The following is a 22,317-nucleotide window of genomic DNA, read 5'->3' on the forward strand; positions in this document are numbered from 1 at the left end:
AGGGACCATTTTAGTCAAACAAAGCAGCACCATTTGTCTCTTTTCACTCAAACATCACATTAATCATTTTCACGAAACTGTAATGAACACAGGTGACTCCATGGTTTTGTATTGAGGGCACTGCCAGTAAAAGGGTCGAGTGACTCAGTGTTGCACTTTCATAATGACAGAGTGAGATACAGATGAGAAAACAAAAAAACTAGAATTACCGCCTCGCAGTTGCATGCCTTTGTGCACCAGTCAAAAGTGTTTTGGTAGAACATTGTGATGTCACAGTGAGGTTGACCTTTGACCTTTTGCATATAAAATGTCATCATTTCATCACTTTATCCCATTCGACATTTGTGTAAAATTTCGTCAAAATTTGTTAATGAATCTTTGAGTTATGGCCAAAAACATGTTTTGTGAGGCCACAGTGACCTTTGACCTTCAAATTTTAATCAGCTCATTCTTGAGTCCAACTGAATGTCTGTGCCAAATTTGAGGATATTCCCTGAAGGCCCTCTTGAGATAAAGCATTCAAGAGAATTAGACTGATGCAAGGTCACAGTGACCTTGACCTTTGACCACCAAAGGGTTAATACATATCCCCAAGTATGATACTTGAGTACAATTTTGAGGAACGTCAGTGAAGTATTTTTAATTAATGCCACTTTAAATTTTTACCTCAATAAATTTCAGAGGGAAATGTTGCATTTGGCAGCTTTAATTACTTTTCTAATTAAGATTTTATGTGAAAAAAATGAAAAGCTGAAACCAAACTTTTAAATATGAACATGATGATTTGATTATGTTGGATGCTTTTCTGGCTTTACTCTATTTTTCAAAATGTGAAAATTAGAGAAAACCAGAACTGGACTGAACCGTCTAAATGTGTATGAAGTAGTTAAAATAGCTCCACCTTGAGCAGCTACAGTAAAAATCCCACTCACAGATTGATGCATCACTATTAATGACCTAATAACGACACATGGAAAAGTACACAAGTCACAGGGGGTGATTTACTGCAGAGCAAGTACTTTCATGACTTCAGTTTTTGAATGTTGTACAGTCCTGTGTTCAGCTGACCCCGCAACAATGGTGATATTTGCTTTTTTGGCTGCACTTTTGTGATATGTGCATTTTTGCATTACTACATAAGATTCAGTATTTTCATGTTGTGTAATCACAATGGAGTAGTGAATGATACCTTCAATACAATCTATGGTGTCGTTCATTACAGCAGTGCAGCACTGTCAGTGTGACCTTCACTCTGACTTGATGGATGATTTGTGTGTGCGTGTGTGTGTGTGTGTGTGTGAGTGTGACACAAGCTGTTCGCATGCTCATACAGTACATGTAGTGAGTCAGCAGTTGTGCTGCAGCCTGCAGAGGCAGTGTGTCTGCCATCCAGCGTCTGTCAACTGCACTGCATGCTACCTGAAAGCAGGACAAACTGTGCTGCTTGCTCCGAGATAAGCAGAGTGGGCATTTTTTTGCTGATGTGGAGTAAAAATGTTACTCAGAACTTTGTCAGTTTAAGGTCCTGTACATTTTGCATATATTTTCCATTGCATTGAAAACATTTTCTTAAGAGTGCTTTAAAAAAAAGTCATTAAAATTCCATAGTATACTGATGTTGCAAATAAAAAAAAGTCATTGTATACTATGTTCTAAAAAAGGTATGTAATATAGTATGCCATAAAATATTTCATTAAAAAAAGTCATAATATAATATGTTGGAAAAAAATCATACTATATCACAAAATGTTGCAGTATAATATGCCTTCATAAATCATACAAATTCATTAAAAATGTTACAGTATAGTATGGCTTAAAATGCCATTAAACACATCATAGTATAGTATGGCTTGATAAGTAATTAAAAATGCCATGTAGTGTCTTCAAAATATCATATATCATAGTATAGTATGCCATGAAATAGTTCATAACATTGCAAAAATATAGTTCATTTTAGTTATTTTTGGGTGTTAATTACATTGCACACAAAGACGGTGAGTTTGACCCCCATCCATGCTGAGGCTGGCCTGTAATTTCAGTAAAGTGAGATATCAGAAACAGTCACTTAAAACCACAATGCCAAGAGACATCACGTTTTATAGCAGTATTCTTTAATGAACAACCACAGGTACAGTTGAGTGTCACGATAATCAATTAGTTACACTGTTATTCTACTGGCAAAATGTAAATATAATGTAAAACAGAGGATTTCCTTTGAATTAGAGGCCTGTATAGCATTGTATCTACAGCATGGAACTCCATCAATCATTATGGTTTCCATTATCACTATCTATGGCCGAGTGCACTTCCAAAACAAACAGTGTTGGAAAAAAGTGGGATGCATTCCAAAACATGCCTCCTGGTCCTTTGGAGTAAATGTCAAGCATTACTGAAAAGAAATATCATTCCTCTTTGACTCCATATTGAATGTCAAAGAGAGGTGTTTTATTGAAATACTTCCTAATATATGAAATAAAACACTGACGAGCAGTAAAACAAGCCAGTTTTGTGTATAGGTAAGCCTAGAAGCATTTCAACAGTCATGTCACAGTAACGGCAAGACAAAGCCTCCAGGACAGAAACGCGGCTATGTACACAAATTAAACGCGAGGAAACATGCAGAAACTAAAACAAAATCAAAACATGCATAACAGTTAGCTGAACATAGTTCAGAGTATTGGATGTGTCATAAGCACAATGCCATGAAGAGGCATTACTTTGGGCCCACGCTCAGGTGCCACGCTGACACACAGTGCCAGGAGGCCGGAGAGAAGGCGCTTCTTCAATACACACAAAGGTTCTCTCTCATCAACAGCACGTGTTGTTGTACAATTAGTCAGTATTTGTACAATGTGACACGTTGGACAGGAAAGAAACCAGTGGGCTTTAAGTAGCTGGCTTGTGATGAACTGTATGACGAGCTCACTCTGTAGGTTTGAATTCCTTGGCGGCCATTTTGAACTTACATTTTGTCCGAGTACTGCTACGCCAGTCACGAAAGGTTTATGCTGCATCCAGAATATGTACAGCCTTAAAAAGGGGCAATGTATGCCTGGATTTTAATTTTTGGACCATGACAGCGTGCAATATACCATGGGCAGGTCATATTCTGAAAAGGTCAAATGTGAAAGCTGAGTAAGTGCTCAGGTAGCCTCTTCTGTTCTGGAAGATGAAACTTTTGTTGTCATTAAAATATCAAACTTTCCCCATTTATTAAGTTGTAGAGGCAAAAATGCTAAAGCTGCATTCAGAATATATGTCCAGCTAAACGCAACACAAAGTGCATGTCCGAATTCAACTTTTGGGCCTTGATTGCATGCAATACACTACATATATATATATATATAGCTCATTTAACATTCTGTTACTAGTTGTTTGGTCACAGGAATTTTGTACTAAATTAATAATTTCTGGTTTTATGACGGATAAGGGCAAACATTGGTTAATTTTCTTTCTTTTTTTCTTTCTTGTATTACATTCAGAATGGCCGCCAAAGGATAATAGACTGACTCAAATATCAAACTTCACTAATTAAAAATGGTTGGGGTCTGTCCATGCAATTCATGATTTAATAGAAACAATAGATTAGTTAATGATAACACATCAATTCTCTATTATTTCAAGCATAAAGTCTTGTGTTACTTTTAAGGAAATCCACTTTCTGATTTACGAAAAAGGCTAAAAAGAAAAAAATGCTTAAAATGAATTGACCCCAACCTCACCCTGGGAAAAAAACAAACCCAGGCTAATTCATTTCTGTTTTCAAATGGGCATTTATCCAGCCAACCGAAGCATATTTCTAACATAATTTAATCGGAGCTCCTGTATAAAAAAATAAGCCAGCTTTAAACCCAAAAGCGCAGATAAAGAAGCTGTTCTGCCTAAACATAGTAGGCAGACAACTCCTCTTGTTTCATAACATATCGGAAATAATTGTCTCAAAGCAATTTCCACAAGATTAAAAGTTGGAACATCTCGATTGGAACATAACTGTTGTCAATGCATTTCATCATATAGCAATACGTCAAGAGTGTTTGATAGATACGGATCAACAAGTCCATGTACTGTATATAACATCAGCGACTTAGTTAATGATACAATTTGTATCAAACAAGGTTTTTCTCTGTCTAGCATGGATTCAGCTGGGATCTGCTACAGACAACAGGTTCGCTGTTCGCCAAAAGCACAGCAAGGGAGTCTGTTAAATATATTTACAATACATACATTTTGGATTCACTGATGTTGTCTGTCTGTAGCAGATACCAGAGTTGACCCAAAATAAAGGGCCAGAGAGATAGAGAGAGAGATAGAGAGAGAAAGAGAGAGATGTCCCTTACTAAAACTAAGGTACACACGACAGGGTCACCCATCTCTACAGCTACAACTCTGACCAAAATACTGACATCATCTCAAATAAGACGACTGTCTTTCAGACATCCATTTTTACCAACATGGAAAAAGCCCCACAAATGGCTGCACGACACACAAAGAGATTAATATAATACACAGACCGCTGTCAAATAGTGAGAAACTATCAGGCTGAAGACTGAGAACCAGATTAAAAAAAATTTGACCTCTCAATTTTCTTTAAAGTTAACCTTTTGAAACCTGAGCAAATTGGCTTGATTTCTTCCAAAAATATAGGAAGAGGGTGATGAGTAACCTAAAGTTATGACACAAAAATTTGCAAGAAATTAGAAAAAGTTACAAGAGAATTACCTGAAAATAATAAGAAAAAAAGGGAAGTAAAAAAATAAAAATTAAAAAAAAGACAGCGATAAACAAACAATCAAAAAAAGTCCTCTTCCAAAAACATGGTAAGAGGACATACAGCAGCATTATAAGATATGGCCAAAAAGAAAATGAAAATAATGAATGTAATAGTAAAAAAACAAAAACAAGCAAAAAAAAACCCCAAAAAACAAGTGACAAACAAAAAAAAAATCAATGTTTGTATCTATTTTCTGTAACATATCTTTAAATATATAGTGCAATATTAATAATTAAATATAAAAATAATAATAATTGAAACTTTTTTAATTTATATCTAATAATCCCATCCAGGTAGTTTTCAGATCATGTCTTGACACCTTTTACTTATTTATTTTAATATATATAGGGTTGGGTTTTTTCCTTTTTTTTCCCTTCAATTTATGGGACATATCTTGCAAAGCTGTTCATTATGTTTTTTCCTGCGTTTTTGAAAGAAATCAAACCAATTTTCTTTGGTTTTCGGAGTGAACATGCTCGTGAGCGGCGTATGAATGCAGGACAAGAAAACTGATGTCGATCCACGTCTTAAAAGGTAAAGTAGTAAATCCCATCCATGTAGTGCTTTATACATGAAGGAAAAGAATATTTTATAACACTGACTCAGCTCTGACAGTATGTACAGTGTACAATCTGGCCAAAATGTGATGAAAATGCTTAAATAATCCTTTGTATCAGTCTGTATATGATACCAGCTCACTGGATTTGGCTGTAAAACCAAAAAGTGCCTTCCTAATTTGATACATAACAAGCCCTGCATGTAAAAGACACATAATAAGCTACTAAATAAATAAAAAGGACTAACTGGGCAGTTCTGGAACAATCTCCACAAGTTACACTCTGTGTCAGTCATAGATTTTGCCAAATGACTTGCTCTCCCTCAACTAAATTGATATAGTCGTCGCTGCGCGGTGACCAGAGCTTCATTTGAATTATCTTCAGCAATTTATTTCCTTGAAACGTATGCATTGTCTCATTAATGCCATAAGAAAAGACAAAGCTCTTCCTGCAGACAATCCAAAAGCATTCCAGTATTTCATATTCCACAATACAAACCCAACATGCTTCAAGTGTTGCAAAGGCAAATTCCAGTTTGCTGATGCAAACCACCCACCGTTGGTGTTTTCCTATTTTTACTCAGACTACATAACTGCTATTGTTTTCTGATGGGAGACTAAATTGTCCTTTTAGTATCCAGTTTGGGCTTTCTCTGCGAGTATGGCGGCTGCCAGCTGCTGGGGGTCTGTGATGTGAGGGCTCCTGGCCATCACCCGGCTCACCAGCTCCGAAGGGAAGATGTTACACAGGTTAACGTACACTTTCTCCCTCATGTCCCCGTAGCGGCTCTGCGCAGGGGATTCTGGGTGCTGCTGCATGTAGGAGGAAGGAGCGTGGGAGGGCACAGTCAGGTGAGCGCTGTGAGGCGGGTACGGCGTGAGAGGAGTACTTGATGGATGAGGCGGGTGAGGAGAGTGGGCAGGAGGTGGAGGGTGGTTTAAGTAATGTGTTGGGGATGGGTGGAGAGCTGGGTGGGAGGAGTGGTGCTGGGCGTAGCCGTCCTGTGCCCAAGGAGGGGTGTGCCAGGATGACTGGCGTGTGTCTGGCAGGCTCTGGCAGGCCGACGGCTCATACCTGGAGGGCGGCAACGGAGGCTGCCTGTAGTATGAGTCCCAGCTGGGCAAAGCTTTTGTGCGGTGGTGATGGTGCGATGTGGAGAGGTGTTCATACAGATGTGAGTCTGACACACTTTCTCCTCGTGTGGGGGCCAGGCAACGGCCAAGAGGGGAGCCAGGGGGGTGAGGGTTGGACTGTGTCAGGGAGTGGTAGTCGCCTGGGCAGCTGGAGCGTGCAGCCAGCGGATGATGCTGGAGGTGAGGGGGCAGGGGGTAGAGAGGGCGCTTTGGGGGCGCCTCTGGTGGAGGCTGATTGTGAGCACAGCTCTGCCCGCGGGCCACGCTCAAGTGGTAGCTGTGTACTCCGGTATTAGACGCGTGGCTGTGCTGGATATTTGTGTAATCCGCAGGATGAAGGCCACATAGGTCATGGTTTGATGCGGCATGATGGGGATACAGCCGGCTGTGGGGATTGGCAAAATGGACGCTGTCTTCCAGTAGGGTGTCTGGTGGGCATCCAGGACATTGCCGCTCACTGTACGAGTCGCAGCTGCTACCACAACTTACGCTGCTTTCGCTGCCGCATTCTGATCCTGCTGAGCCCACTGAGCCGAGCCGCAGGTCTGTGTCATTGGGGAAGCGACAGTCTGGGCTCCGTCTGGAGGAGAGGCTCAGGCCAGAGTAGGCACGTGTTACTGAGTAGTAGCTCAAATCTGGAGACTCAGAGTGAGGGTAGAGGTCATGGCTGGGGGCTAGGAGACTATGGGGTGTTGCTGCTCTGGACTGCTGGTCCTGGGAAAGGTTAAAACTGGATGGAGGGCCTCCTGGGGCCGAGGACATGCTTATACTCACACTGCTACTGCTGCTGCCACACATGCTGCTTTTCTGGCTTTCCGCCCTCCCTTTTGCCAGCAGCTTCTCCTCAGCATCGCTGTACGACAGAGCTCGGATGCTGGGGTCAGACTGTCTTTTCGGGGCGCCTTTTTTCGCCTCAATGCTGCCAGCTGGAACACTGTGGCTCTTCACCAGCCCAGTGTCCCCCTGATTCTTTGTGGTGACACAGGTTTTGGCACTGGCACGCAGCTCGTCAGCCACAGCACGCTGAGGCTGAGCACCTCTTTCTGGGTGGTAGTATTTACACTTGTGGCCATAAGTGCACTTCTTTCCTGGACAAAAAAAAAGTTTAATTACAGCCAATATACAGAAAATCCAGACAGACATTATGACACATACGTCAATATGTGACCTGCACAGTCTTTTTTTAAGGGCAGATACCGATTGTTAGTAGTTAATGAGACCAATACCCAATATTTAGAAAGGACATAAATATGAAAGTCTTTATCAATTTTTGGAATTTGGAATATAACAAACTCCCAGCAAGTTCCCCACAACTTTTTTGATGAAGTCAAGTGAACATTTAAATAAAACATGAATTAAAAAAAAAAGTTCCCTGAGGTTTACTCCAACAGTGACACTTTCTTTGCGCTTTTTAATTAATTATTTTTATCAGCGATCATTAAACTAAAATGCAGATAATTCGCCAGTCTGTTGACCCCTTCTGAAGATCACTATCAACACACCACATACACCACACACACACACACACACACACACCACACACACACTTTTTTAAAAAAAAAATTATTAAAAAAACGAACACCCTAAAACCCCTAAAAATTATTTTAAAACAAACACTTTTTTTTCTAAAGAGGAACCCAACAAGCTCAAAATTACTAGAAAAGGGGAAGAAAAACACACCCCAAACAACTCTGGAAAGAAAACAACAAAATCTTTTGTTTTGGTGGATTCTGTGCACATCTGTGGTCTCACCGTATGGGCAAGGCTGTTTTTTCTGCTCAGGCATGACAGGTCTTTTCCTCAGGAAGTTGTCCAAGCTGGGACCATGACGACCTAGAGGATCATCTGGGGGCATAAATCTGAGAGACAGAGGAAGGGAGGATAGTTAGAAAGGACAGATAACTATTCAATGAATGGGATAAACAAATATCGAGGTGCATTTGGCAAGGGTTAAAAAACAAAAGAAAAGCCACTATGACTTTTTTGACAAGGGGGGGAAAAAGATAAGGTTTCAGACTTGTGAAGAACAAGGGGAGACTTGCACTCCTCTGCTCGGAGGACTATTATATACTGGCCCAATAGACGATTTTGGTTTGTTGCTGTAATAGTGACTGTCAGGCTAGATGGAAAGAAATTGAAGAGCATATATCCACTGCTATTTAAATTCAGGGATGTTTGAGGAAAAAAATTTAGAAATAGCAAAAAATTAAACGGAATTTAACTTAGCTCGCAAAACATGGCTAAATATTTTTCATAAGAATGGTTTGTTTGAAGAGATAAAGATTCTGAAATGGTGCACCCATGACCTTGATTTTTCTCACCAAATTGTATGCCAGCTAATCACATGGCCTCTCCTCATATTGCGCCTTAAAAAAGATTATGGCAGGATGACGCACATTAAAGTTTTGACAAATTTTGACAGGTCAAAAAATTGGCTGAAAATAACATATTGTAGCTTGTAGAAACGATTCATAGAATAGCATGTTGAAAAAAATGGCCAAAACATCATAGTATAGTTTCTCAAAAAACATCAAATTTTGATATGCAAAAAAATTCCTGAAAACAACATATATCTTGTAGAGACATGTTATAGTATACAATGTCGAGAAAAAGGCCAGAAATGTCATAATTTAGCATGTTGAAAAAATGGCAGAAAGCACCACAATCTAGTATGTCGAAAACGTCAAGGCTGTGATTCTAGTGAATGACATGTTATGCCCCCCCCACATCATGCTATACGAGGACTTATTTTTTACAGTGTTTTCGTCTAACTGTGCCATGACTTTTTAAGTTTTTTCAGTGAACTATAATATGACATTTTTAAAGGTTTTTCTCATTAACACTTTGACTTTTTCAGCATGCTATACTATGACTTTAACAATCTTTACACATACTATACTGACTTTTTTAAACAGTTACATACCACAAAATGTAAGTTTTTTTAACATGCTTTATTATAACTGAGGATTGTACTATATAATAACAGAACATACCATACTATGACTTAACAGTCTTTTCAACATACTACGACTTTGACTTTTTACGGAGATCTTCCTATGACTTAAAAATATTATGGCATTCTATACTATCCTCCTATAAAAAAACTGTTTTATGATTTTTTTCATGACATATTCTACTTTGAATTACCTTTTTAATAAATACCGTTTACTATTTTTTACTTTAAATGGTATGCAATACTATGACTTTTTGAAATTCTTTTTAATGACACGCTATACTATTATATTACACGATTATATGATACTATATTTATATTTCAATATCTGTGACAGACGAACACCTTTAACCTTAAGTAGGATGTGGTATACAGTACAGTCAATTTAATGATCAAAATGTTTGGGTTGTGCCACAACCCTGGTTTTACGAATGAGAACTCGAGTGTGTACTAATGCCTTTTGCTGTCTCAGACACCATCCACTGAATAAAGCGATAGCCCTTTCCACCCAACCAAGTCTTGTACATGGTTGTGACAGGCTGTGATTGGCCCCTTCAGGGAACTAGCTTCCATTTTTGAGGAGCTTGATGGAAGATTTCTCCCCTTGCTTGTGTCAACAGGTCGGGGCGCAGTGGCAACAGCCATGGTGTCCCTAACACAAGATACTTCAGGTCCGCAAATCATGCTTGTGTTGGCCAGCTTGGGGCCACCAGGATTACTGGTGCCTTTACCTTTCTCACCCTGTCCAGCACCTGCTGTAATAGGAACACCCGCAGAAAGGTTTAGGGGGTTCAGCCAGAATAACAATGTAGAACAAGTAGAACCATAATTCGCTGTGTGTTGGTTGTGCGTCCCTCCAACATCGCCTGAGTAGCTGTGATGATTTTAACTCATCTCTCTCGAGTCAGGCGAGCCTGCATAGACACTGAATTCAACTCTAGACCCTGTTCTGAGAGGGAGACAAGGGGCTCTTTTCCCAGTTCACTACAAACCCCTAAACTTTGAAGATGGCTGACTAGAATCTGTGTACGAGAGGTAGCCAGCTTCCTGGAGCTTGCTATCAGGAGCAGGTCGTCGAAAAAATGTATTTTCCTTACAAGGGACTCAAACCTGACCTGCAGTGTGAAAGTAATATGAATTGACCATTCATCCACAGCTCCACAATTTCTTTTCTCAACATACCATAATATGAGTTAATTTCGCCCTTTTTTTCCATCTAAAGTCACCTCAAGTTTCTCCAGCTCATTAGTTCAAACATCTAGATTGTGTTTAACTATTCTGCTTCCTCACACTTCAAGCACATCCCCACTGCAGTTGTTTCATGGGATGGGATTGATGTTCATATTACTGTGTTCTCATATGATATTATATTCAATTTCTGCCATTATATCCCCATAAATTGTACATACTGGACCTTTTAAGTTGGTTCTTTATTCTACATCTCTCATTTTCAGGGCAAAGGTAAAAAGAGAAAATACGCTGCAACTCTCCTGAATAAAGCGAGTGAAAATGTCAGCAGCTGTGGCATTTGTTAAGCCAAATGTCAGATGTGATAGCTGGGAAACAGATGTGGGTTCAAAATTAGAGACATAAATTATAAATGTCTCAATTCTTTTGACACAAAGTCATCATGATCTATTATTTTGACAAAATATGTCCCTCATTAATCTTCCTCTACTTACTTGTCATTGACGAAGGAATACATGAGCAGACGCTCATCGATGAACTTTTTCCACTCAGGCTTCTCATTCGCCAGGTCTCTGTAGTTATCATTGGAGACGATGATGCCATCTGACTCATAGGCCAGCTTGACGATGAAACGGTCATCATAGCAAACTACGCGCCGACCTTGGACACGCCGCGAAGGAGTGAAGACCAAGATCTTTTCCTTCTCAAGGCGACGCAAAATCTCCTGATCTGTGTGAGAACAGGGTTATGGTAAGGGTGAGAAAAATGCTATAAAATGCGTGTCTGTGTCAATCAGCCTCTTGCACTTACCTGTTATAGGGGCGTCAGGGCGGGACTGCTCTTTCCTCCACGCAGGCACAAACACTGTGATGTCGTGATGGCCACGCTCTACGAACCAATCCACAGCCAGCTGGATGCCCTGACACGAAAACACTTCCTTGTTGCCATGGCTACAGGACATATTTAAGAGGAGAAGGTCAAAGCAAATTAATATGTTAAGTTTTAAATTTTTTCTGTGAACTTCTTCTGAGTCTGCGTCCTGGCCTTGGAGCTGGTGTGTTGGGTTGATCCTGCACCTGCTAGATCTCCTGTTTTTGTCCATCTGTTGTGAACTCTTGGGGTTTAAAAGTTGACATGCCATGTCCTGTGTTACTTTATAATTTCAAAACAAAAACTGCCAATTTCTAGTGAAAAAAACTTCCAATATCCAATATATTCAGCTCAGGTATAAAATATGAATTAAATCAGTTCATAATTCATCCTGTCAAAACCTACTATGACCTAATATAATCAGCTGATTTGTTTATTGTTGCGTGGTAAAGTGGTTGTCTTCTGTTTCAAAGGTTAAGAGCTCAAATCCTGCTTCTGGCATCTTGCAGGTGGTTTGAATCTTTGCATATTCCACAATAATGTTTGACATATTTCATATAATAGCAAATTTGTGTTTGAATTAATATACATGGGATGCATAACAGATCTTATACCAAAAAAAATCTTTACGAATGTATTCATATAAAACATGTTTTCACAGGTAATAAGCCAAATCAGATATTTCTGAAAGTAGATTCATAAAAGTCAGCAGAGCATCAGTATATAGTGATGACCACCATGAATATTTTTAAAGAACATCAAGAGTTTTGCTTCTTGTCAATTCAAAAAGGTGAAAGCATTCAGTTCTCTTTGGACCACTTTAAATCCCACTTGCAGCTTTAATTTGGCTTCATTTTTGAACAGCAGGGGGAGGTGAAGATGTGAGGTCCCAGATGTGAGGTTTTTATACAGTCTATGATCAACAAGCTCAATTCAAGGAGAAATGCACAAAATATTGAGAAGCTGTGCCTTTAAACAATTTGTCAGGACTTCTGTAAAGTTTTAATGTCACAACTATAATTGGTAAGATATCAATAGTATGTGAATTTGATACTATTTTCAGTGAAAAATTTGAGTATGCAAACACTGGACACTATAGTGCCATGAATATGCCTCATGGCAGTGCATAAGTGATGATAATGCTCATAACAGGAGGAGAAACGACCAGCAGCTCTGGTCACTTTGGAGAAGTTGCATAACATCACTCAATGGAAGCATCATCATCTCGCAATTGTGTTTTATCAACATTTTAAGTTTTGCACAAATCTTTAATGGAAAGTCGCCCACTGACTGCTCACCTCATGGCCACATTACTGCCGTCCACCACGATTGGCCGCAGGTTGTCCTGGTCACACAGAGAGTCTGAGGGACAGGGCGAGTCCGACCGCTGGCTATCAAGCAAATCAGAACAGCCGCAAGAGGAAGAGGAGGATGAAGAAGATGAGGTAGAGGCTAATGATCCAGGCGGCTGCTCGCTGTCTGACTTGGTGCCCAGTTTGACCAGCTCTCCCAGTATGTCATTGATGAGAGTGTCGGGGCCTAGCTTGGATAGCACCAGTCGCACCGTCTCCTCAGAGTAGCCCAGCTTCAGGGCAAACTCCAGTTTGGCCTGGTACTCCTTCCCACCGGCCTCGGGCTCCGACGAGGAGGGTTCGGACGGAGGCTCAGGTGGGTGTTTACACGGCGAGCTGGGTGAGGACTGCGCAGGAGTATCGAGTTCAAGCTCTAATGAGAGTTCAGACGGGAGCTCGGGGGGACCCTCAGTGCCTAAGTCCACACACTGGGTCCGACAAAGCGGCTGGTGGGTGTTTTTACTGTGAGTTAACCCTCCCTCTCCTCCATCCGGGTCGGGGACGACAGCGAGGGTGGCGCTGGAAGAAACCGCCAGCTCACACTCTGCATCAGACCCGGCATTTTCCTCCAGTGCAGCCGGTGGAGGAGAACTGGCGGTGCTGCTGGTGCCGGAGCGCTTCCCCTGCTCCTCCATAGCAGGGGGCCCGTCAGCGCAGCCAGCCTGCCGGTCAGCCCCTGCTACGTGGAGATACTCCAAATCCAGCACCAGGTCGAGGATGTGGCCTGCTCCTGCCTCCACATGGTCCTTCTGGCCCATGGATCTGTCACAGACATCCAGCACACGCGGCTGACTGCTGCCCTCTCACAAATCTCGACTCATTGGTGCCTAAAGAAACAGAGGACGGAGTGAGTGTGAGATTCATGGAAATTCCTGTGTCCTGACTGACATCACTTTAAAGGGATAGTCCGAAAAATTTTAAAATTCAAGATTTTTTTTCCTGTAGCCTGATTTTAAACACATGATTATAAATATAGATTGCTAAAAATATTTCTTTTTTGAAACATTTTTTTAAAAACACATTTTCCTGTTTTGGTTTATTTTTTTTGCACTTTGCGGGACATTTCATGCTGATTGCGTATTTTCTCCAGGATTCTGACAAAAAGCTTTGCTCATGTTTCAAAGGTTTCAAATACTTTTGAAAAGGTGTTTGAAGGCAGCAAAAGAAAACAAATGTCAATCCAGGAAAGTAACATATCGTCCTAATATCTGACTTTATTTTCAATCACAGCGTTGTTAACCAAATAAAAATCTGTTGTCAAACATGCTGGGATGACACTTTGAAACAACAATGCCCACAGGGTACACAGGCCACGCAGTGCAGAGAGATACTGAACTAATATTTGGATGAAAACATGACTGTGAAGTCTGTCTACAGATGTAACCAGTCTACTTCTAATTTATCTGTAAGGATGGTGTGTGTGTGAGTGTGCGGCTGTGAGTGTGCATGTACAGAATATAATAGACTGTTTGATGGAGGTCTGCAGCAAATATGCAATATCAATAAAGACACTCTATTCTGAGCTAAGTGAGAATTTGCATTCAGGCTGTATTGTTACAATATAATTGAAAGTCAACACTGGCTATCATTTTAGGAAACCCTGACTTTATTTTTACAGGAAAGTTTCTGCCTTTGCTATCATTACACCAAGACTCTGATCTGTTATTTACACTGCCTCTGAGCGTCGGGCAGTTGGGGACTCAGCTGAGGCCCAGACTGGCTGACACAAAGGGCAGATGGGGCCTCTCACCCTAATTAATGGACTCGCGCGTTTTTTTCCAGTCTGGCCCCAGTGTGTTTTTACAGGGCCACACCACAGCACATTAATTTAAGGGGGGGAGAGGGTGATCTGTTTTTGGAAAAAAGAGACAGCGAACCGTTAGCGATGGCCCCTTCCCCCTCTCATTCTACCTGGTAATTAACGCCCATATGCTTCTGCCCACTGGGGTGGTGGAGTCACTCATTACGGCACTGAGAGGCTGCGAGGCCACAGAGCCAATCAGCATTTATGCATTCAAGCACCGAGGACATGGGATCTGCTGAGGCTAATCTGAATGGTGTCAGAGGTTTGGCTGCACACAAATTACAGGAAGCACGGGGGAAAGTTATATGTTGTTCTCTAGAAACAAAACTACAGTGCCTGTGCTTGCTGAGAGGAGTTAAAGGCACAGTTTGGATTTTTTGAAGTGGGGTTGCATGAGGTGCTTGTCTATAGTTGGTGTATTAGAAACAGTGAATGTCAGTCAGGATGCCCCCAATTTGGAAAAAACAGTCATACATGAAGCTAAGCAATGTACTGCTGTAGACAGGGTCCAGCAACAAAGTATATTTTAGCCACCAAAAAAAGTCCAATTTCAAAAAATCTACATTAGTTTAAAAGTACACAATGTTGAGGGTATTTTATATCACTTAACCTTTCCATCAGACAGCTCATAAAACAGGAAAGGCATGAACACCTTCAGTTTAAAAAAGGCCCAAAAAGTATCTTTAAAAAGCTGAAAATTTGTTTTAAAAAAGAGAGAATGATCAAAAGAAATTTATCTAATAACTAGACATAAATAACAAGAAATCTGTATTTATAACTACCTGTTCAAAATTAGAAAAAAATATTATTTTATTTTCAGTTATTGTTTTTGTTATTTTCTTTTCTTTTTTTCTTTCCTACTTTCACCTAATTTTCTTACAGCTTTTTTTGTGGTAATTTTGGGGTCATTTTGTAGTCAAGTTGCTCATTGCCGTCCTTCCATGTTTTTGAAGATATCAAGCCAAATTACCCAGGTTTCAAAGTGTTACAGTTTTTCCAGAAGGGAAAAAAACGAGCAAATTCCAGAAATGTAAATGTGAAGTTCGATGTCGGCACCAAATCAACCCAAACCCCTGTTATCTGGACAAACCAGATGATGGAGGGGAAGTGACTTAAAGAGCGGTGGGTGGGGGGGCAGGGTGGAGTGAGTGCGCATTTTATGAAAAAGGGCTGCCTAGCAACGCAGCTGAGCTACTGTTGCTAAGCTACAGCTGTTGAAAGCATTCTCCCCTCCAAATGCCAAGACAGAGGCTGCGGGGACCCGCCTTACACACACACACACACACACACACACACACACACACGTTACAAAAAGATCTGGTGTGGGGGAGGGTGGGGGGCTTAAGTGTGCCTCATTGGCAACCATCCCCGCCACCCAAGACAACAATAGCCCTGCAGGAGTGATTAGGACTGGGACCTTGGCATCACCCAGTCTGGGGGCGTTGATGGTGACCATACACACATGAATACACAGACACACACATCTACCTCACAAAGTGACTCATACTGCTGTGGATAATGACACATCCAAACTGTCTTTCCATTTTCTCTACAGATCACCATCCTCAGACGCCATATAGACACAAATGACTCTGATCAATAATGCAAAAAAAAAACCATAGGCATCCAAACTGGTTTGTGACAGAAAAGTGCAACTAAATTACTTAAAAGTTCGTCCACATTTTGCAATTGCAAACACATTTTACTTGAACTGGGACATAGTATAAGCTGGATATCATACGGATACTGACCATATTAAGTCAGTCATTTAACAGATTACTGGCCATGATGTGATTCATACCTATTTACGAAGGAAAATTAGCTTCTTTTTTTAAAGACAAAAAACCCACAACTTTTCAAAGAAAACATGCCTTCAAACACCACTTTAAAAAAAAATCAAAATATTTTTCTATAAAAATCACAAATAAATTGCCCATTATCTTTCAGTTTCAATAAAAATCGCCATTTAAAAAAAAATTGCCAACATTTTCTAAACAAACATGCATGTTTTCTTCAAAAATCAATAAATAACAAATACATCAGTTTAAATTTTTAGGCCCTTCCTTAAGCTAAATGTGCTTAAAAATGATTTGACATTTCTAGTGAGTAAACATGAAGGGAGAGACAGAACCCAAGGACAACATGAAGAAACTTTCAGGATGAACAAATACACAAAAACCCCAAAATGTTACTTTTCCAGTAGTGAATATATAAAATGCCGCATTACAGTAAAGTTAAGTAATTTTCCGAACTTTCCAGGCTGTTTCAGCTGGTCTATTATTTGCCTTTACCCGCTTAGTCACTAATGATAATTTAGCAAACTTTTTATTGTGTAAATATTGTGTGAATGTGAAAGCATCAATTGTCAACTCTACATTATCACTGCAATATGTACATTGAAATATTTGGTCAAAATATCCTGATATTTATCTCTATATTGTCCTGCCCTGTCTTCTCGTGTGGTCCGAGCTCCACACAATTATGCTTTCAGTTGTATTGTGGAATTCCAGAATCAGGCTCAGTGTTAACGGACCAACGGCACAGCGGCCACCTCATCACACCATCTCCAGACCTCCAGGCTGAGTGGGTGCATCTTTCAAACATCAGCGGGCCGGCTCCCACACACAGCAGTCCCGCCGGCTTTGATGGAGGCAGTAATGAATATGTAACACAGTCCTTACAGAGCTTTGTATGTGGGAGCTTTGTGTAAAAACTGTGTGTGCAGCGGGTGAGGGAGAGGGTAAAGGGTTCAGGGTGAAGGAGGGGGGTCTGGGAGGGGGCTGTCTGGCGGTATAATCGCTGCATGCCTGATACTGTGCAAAAGTTATTGTTAAAAAAAGAGGCTGTCCCAGGCTGAATAATCAGCCGGGAATACTGTGTGTGTGTGTGTGTGTGTGTGTGTGTGTGTGTGTGTATCTAGATGGCGCGCTAGGCTTTCCCTGCCAGCAGCAGGGCAACAGATGTCTACTGACTCGCAACTGGTGTCTCCCCACACACACCCCTGTCTCCACGCAGCCAATAGAGCGAAAATAAAGACGCAGCAGGACTAAAACACACACACATAAAAGCTGCACACACACACACACACACACACACACACACACACACACACTCTGAGGACACATGGTCAGATGTGAAAGCTACACACACACACACACACACACACACACACACACACACACACACACAAGCTGCACACACACTTTCTGAAGCAAACATATTCAGCCAACGCACTTTTAGCTTCCTCCGGCCTCATATGACCCAGATAAGAAGAAGCTTGCTTTCTGTTGCCGCCCCCCAAAATACTCCACAACACCGGCCCATCCCCCCCATCGAGCTTCACATCAACACAGATCACACTGTTTGAGATTTAAGCACCACAGCGACAGGATGATACAAAGTTTCGGGGGGTTGGGCCAGCTCGGGGTGAGGGCTCAGGCCCTGTAATTCAGTGGTTGAACTTAAGGTCTGTGGCTCTCACTGAGGATGTCCTGATCAGATTGAAAGGAACAATATCGGGCCAGATCAACACATTTTTTAACTGGGAATATTAAAGATTACCTATAAAACTACAGTGAAGTGAAATTGTGTTTATGTGACTCATTTATGGTGTTCTGTACTTTCTTTGCACTAAGTGGATATGAGATCAGTTTCTAAAGAGACATTACAGGTTGTTATATTTGGCATTTTAATGATTATCTGTATGGCATTATATTATAAAATTAATTAATTAAAAAGAAAGTCACAGCAAGGGAGGGACTTCTACTTTGTAAGTGTTTTAATCCAAATTCTAAATATTGACAGAAGGGTTTTTATTTTCATTATAAGTGCATATTGGTTTTAAATATCACTTATTGGTCTCATTAACTAACAACAATCATAATCATCATAATCATCAGAGCTATATAACTGCATACACACTGAACTTATTTCAATGACTTTATAGTACATGAACTGTGCATTTTGCAGCTGTATTATCCAGGTAAATACAAGTATCAGATCAGGACTTCATCTTTTGTCTGCACTAGAAATGCATGATATCGCATTCTTGCTGATATCCAATATGCTGATATTTTCAGACTCATTTTGGCCAATTACAGACACCAATACTGATATATTCCCATGTTTATCCACCTACTGCAAAGAACGTCAAGTCTCTCCTGTAGTGGAATTAACATATTATGCCATATCAGCAGAAACTTTTTTTTTAAAGCCGTTATCTGACCATAAATGATGTGCCAGTATTATCAACATCTCTTGTCTGCAAATCCAGAACCATCATCAGACTGCACCTTCTGCCGTTTATTCTGAATCCATCAGTGGGAACTTTACTTAAGCAAAAGAACCAGCACTTATGGTCATGTCAGTTTAAGCATTTAGACAGGTCAGCATCAGCGTTGGAATGTAACTAAGTACATTTACCTAAGTATTGTACTATGAATTTGTGGTACTTGCGCTTTACTTTCTTTTCATGCCATTTTATACTCCACTACATTTCAGAGGGAAATACTGTACTTTTTACTTCACTACATTAAGTGAGTTTATAAAATATGATGTTTTGTTATAAATAATTTACCAAACAGTTTATACAAGTACAGCTTTTTTCTTTTTTTTAATTTGACTTTTTGGGTCTTTTTTCCTTTTAAGAATTTTCACATTTGGGGTGTTTTTTTCCCCTTTTATTATTATTTTTGATTTTTTTTTTTTTAAGACAAGCATTTAGAGTTTTTTTTGTGTTTTTTCCCTATTTTTTTCCAATAATTTACAATTTAATTTGTGGGTTTTTCGTCTTTTTTGCATCAGGTACTTTTACTAGTACTTTTACCTGAGTAAATGAACTGAATACTTGGTCCACCACTGGTCAGCATGAAAGTGATTCGTGATGCTGCAGCAGGTAGCACAGTGCAGCTCTGGCCTTTTGCATCATCTCAGTGGCCCTCTGGACATGGGCAGTAAAAGTCACAGTTGCTTCTTTAAGACAGAAATCACAACAACCACAAAAGGGGAAGCTCAAGATTTCACACTCACCAGGCCTTCAACAAACAATGAAGACAGAGATCAGCTCATTTCCACACATTTAAATCCTTGAAAACCAGGTGCAAGTGAAAGTCAAAGTCCTAAAGTTTCCACAGCAGCTTCATCCACTGCCGATGCTCGACTCTGCACGCAAGAACAACACAGCATCCAACTCCAGCCACCTCTGTCCTCACTGCTCCTCCAGAGCTGTGTTTTTTTTCCAGGCAAGTTGGACAATGAGTGGCAGAACAGATGGAGCAACAATGTCTGCCATCCCCTCGTTTAGAGTGGCTGCTTCTCCACCAATCGCAGCACGGCGGCCATACAATGAGGCGCAGAGACAAGGAGGAGGAGGAGGAAGAGGAGGAGGAGGAGGAGGGGAGTGGCTGTGGGCGAATGCCTGCAACAGCCAGTTTCCCCAAGGCACGCGTACTCAAAGTGCACCAGCGCACACACACACTCCTGTCCTCAGTCTGAAAGGGCTTCCCCTGTGTGGCCGATGAATCAACGAGGGGTGGGCGGCTCAACAATAGAGCCACACAATGGGAGGCTGGGGAGGGCAGCTGCAGGGTGAGGGCTGGGGCTATTACAGCCCGGGGCAGCAATGGAGAACACCTGGCTGCAGAGCACCACAGTCACTCTCCGCTCTTTGTTTTGGGCTGGGGGTGCTCTGTGGAGGGGGGTTCAAAGCAGAAAGAAAAGACCAAGGCTGGCTGAAAGACTGGCCTGGTCTTTAAGAGAGTGCAAGAGGAAAGAGGAGAGTGTGGCCGCGCTGAAAGGGAAAAAGGACAAGTGTGGGGGGCGAGGGACATCAAAAAGTTTTATGTCCTGATGAGTATGAGGAGGGGACCTGCTCCTCATTGTTGCAGCACACTTCGGGCGGATGACTCGGAAGCACAATCTTTGTTTTTCTGTCTTTTGTGTGATTATAGAGCCCGTGTGCATAATTTGAATGATTTCAACACAAAGTCATTAAAATGAAACCACAAGTAATAAAACAATATGTTTATTTGCAGCAGTGTCATTGATGCAAACAAACATACTGACCCTTTGAAACCTGGGAACATTTTCTTGATTCCTTTTTAAAACACAGGAAGACAGCACTGAGCAATGAAAAAAGAAATGACCCCAAAACTAACAAGAACTTATTAAAAACTATAAGAAAATTACCTGATGACCTTAACGTTTTTTAAAGAAATTTCACCAATTTGCTTAGGGTTCAGAGGTTTAAATAATTGTGAAAAGCATCTGAAAGCAGCACAAGACAAGATACAAAAATAAATTACCCCAAAAATTAGCAAGAAATTTGTAAAAACTATAACAAAATTATCTGAATAAATCAAAGACCTTTTCTTTGTCAAAACAAAGGAATCTGGATCCAAGACAGAGGTTTTTTTTTAACAAAAAAGATCATCTGAATGTCTATTAAAAGTGGGAATCGCCAGAAGCCACACAATATGAAATCATCACAATATTTGAGTTATGATACATAATTGTGATATTAAATGTTTCCTACAAAATGTAACTAGTGGACTGATAAAAGCTATTGATCTTATGTTTAGTGGGCTAAACTTCTTTTTTTTCCATTTTCAGTGTGAATCATTTATATTTGGGCTGGACAATATATTAATGTTTTATCTGTATGATGATAGACTAGATATTTTGGATATCATAAGTGTTATCTTTTCCTGGTTTTAAAGTCTGAATTACAGTAAAGTGATGTCATCTCCTGAATTTATCACTTAACCAGGCAGTCATTATATTTGTATTACTGATTATCGATTAAAAAATCCCATTGTGTAAATATTTTGGGAAAGCACAAACAGTCAACCCTAAAACATTGTTGCAATATCAATATCAAGTTATTTGTTTAAAAAATAACATGATATTCAATTTTCCTAATATCTCTCAGCCCTAATTCATTTAATAAAAAAATCTATAATTAATGTTTGTGTATCGATACATGATCCCCACTAAAAATAACACGATACTATGCCATTTCCCTCACTGTACTCACATATAAATATAAAAATAACCGTCAAATAATCATGCATAATCAAGCTGCCCAAGGTGTCAGTTGCCCCCCCTTTCACACAGGGAATTGTTTTTGTACTTTTAGTATAGATAAGGTCCCAGAGTGCACAAAACACCATTAAAACAGAGCCAGTGAAGGATCCCCCCAACTAGTCAATAATGTCCTAAAATCCTAAAACATACTAAACTCCGAGAAATGTTTTGAAATCCAAGAAATGTCCTAAAAGTCTTGAAGTGTATGAAACCCTTACAACAAGTACGGGGCTGCTGTGACTGATCTAAATGGTTACAGTATGATTTGGCATCTAAGTTTGAAATAAGAGCGGACTGCAATGTGTCTGCCAACAGATATATCAATTTAGTGAGTTAAGGTCAAATATCAAGCAGAATTTATCTTGGCAGTGTGACGTTAGTATTTAATCTAAAGCAACAAAAAGCAGTCGGTGGAGTCAGCGTGTTTCAGTGTGCGTCCTTGGTCCAATTGCAAAATAAAAAAAACATTTGAGCTTAGTGGCTCAACAGGAAAGCAACTGCCTGATTAAATAAGAATGTGTTCAGAGACAGTTCGCCCAGAGAGATAAGGGCAAAGAGCGGAGATACAACAGCGGACCAACTGCACGCTCTCACACACACACACAC

General features: G+C 40.4%; 1 protein-coding gene across 2 annotated transcripts in view; it reads right to left on the reverse strand.

Moving 5' to 3' along the window:
- Positions 1 to 2,094: 2,094 nt before the first annotated feature.
- The window catches only part of LOC121962797 (putative ribonuclease ZC3H12C), a 22,755-nt gene continuing 2,532 nt past the window's right edge, over positions 2,095 to 22,317 (reverse strand). Inside the window, exons 1-6 of one of the 2 annotated variants that reach the window (XM_088074619.1) lie at positions 19,657 to 20,091; positions 12,771 to 13,651; positions 11,413 to 11,552; positions 11,097 to 11,331; positions 8,214 to 8,320; positions 2,095 to 7,549 (exon numbers count right to left, since the gene is read on the reverse strand). In XM_088074619.1, the coding sequence (XP_087930745.1) occupies positions 5,958 to 7,549; positions 8,214 to 8,320; positions 11,097 to 11,331; positions 11,413 to 11,552; positions 12,771 to 13,582 (2,886 nt within the window). In that variant the 5' untranslated portion in view covers positions 13,583 to 13,651; positions 19,657 to 20,091 and the 3' untranslated portion in view covers positions 2,095 to 5,957. Of the gene's footprint in view, positions 7,550 to 8,213; positions 8,321 to 11,096; positions 11,332 to 11,412; positions 11,553 to 12,770; positions 13,652 to 19,656; positions 20,092 to 22,317 lie in introns of those variants that run through there. The other variant, XM_042513099.2, reaches the window with a different exon arrangement.

The sequence above is a fragment of the Plectropomus leopardus genome, chromosome 24 (assembly GCF_026936395.1).
Source record: "Plectropomus leopardus strain MGB_pleo_1.0 chromosome 24, ASM2693639v1, whole genome shotgun sequence".
In the NCBI taxonomy this organism is placed as follows: domain Eukaryota; kingdom Metazoa; phylum Chordata; class Actinopteri; order Perciformes; family Serranidae; genus Plectropomus; species Plectropomus leopardus.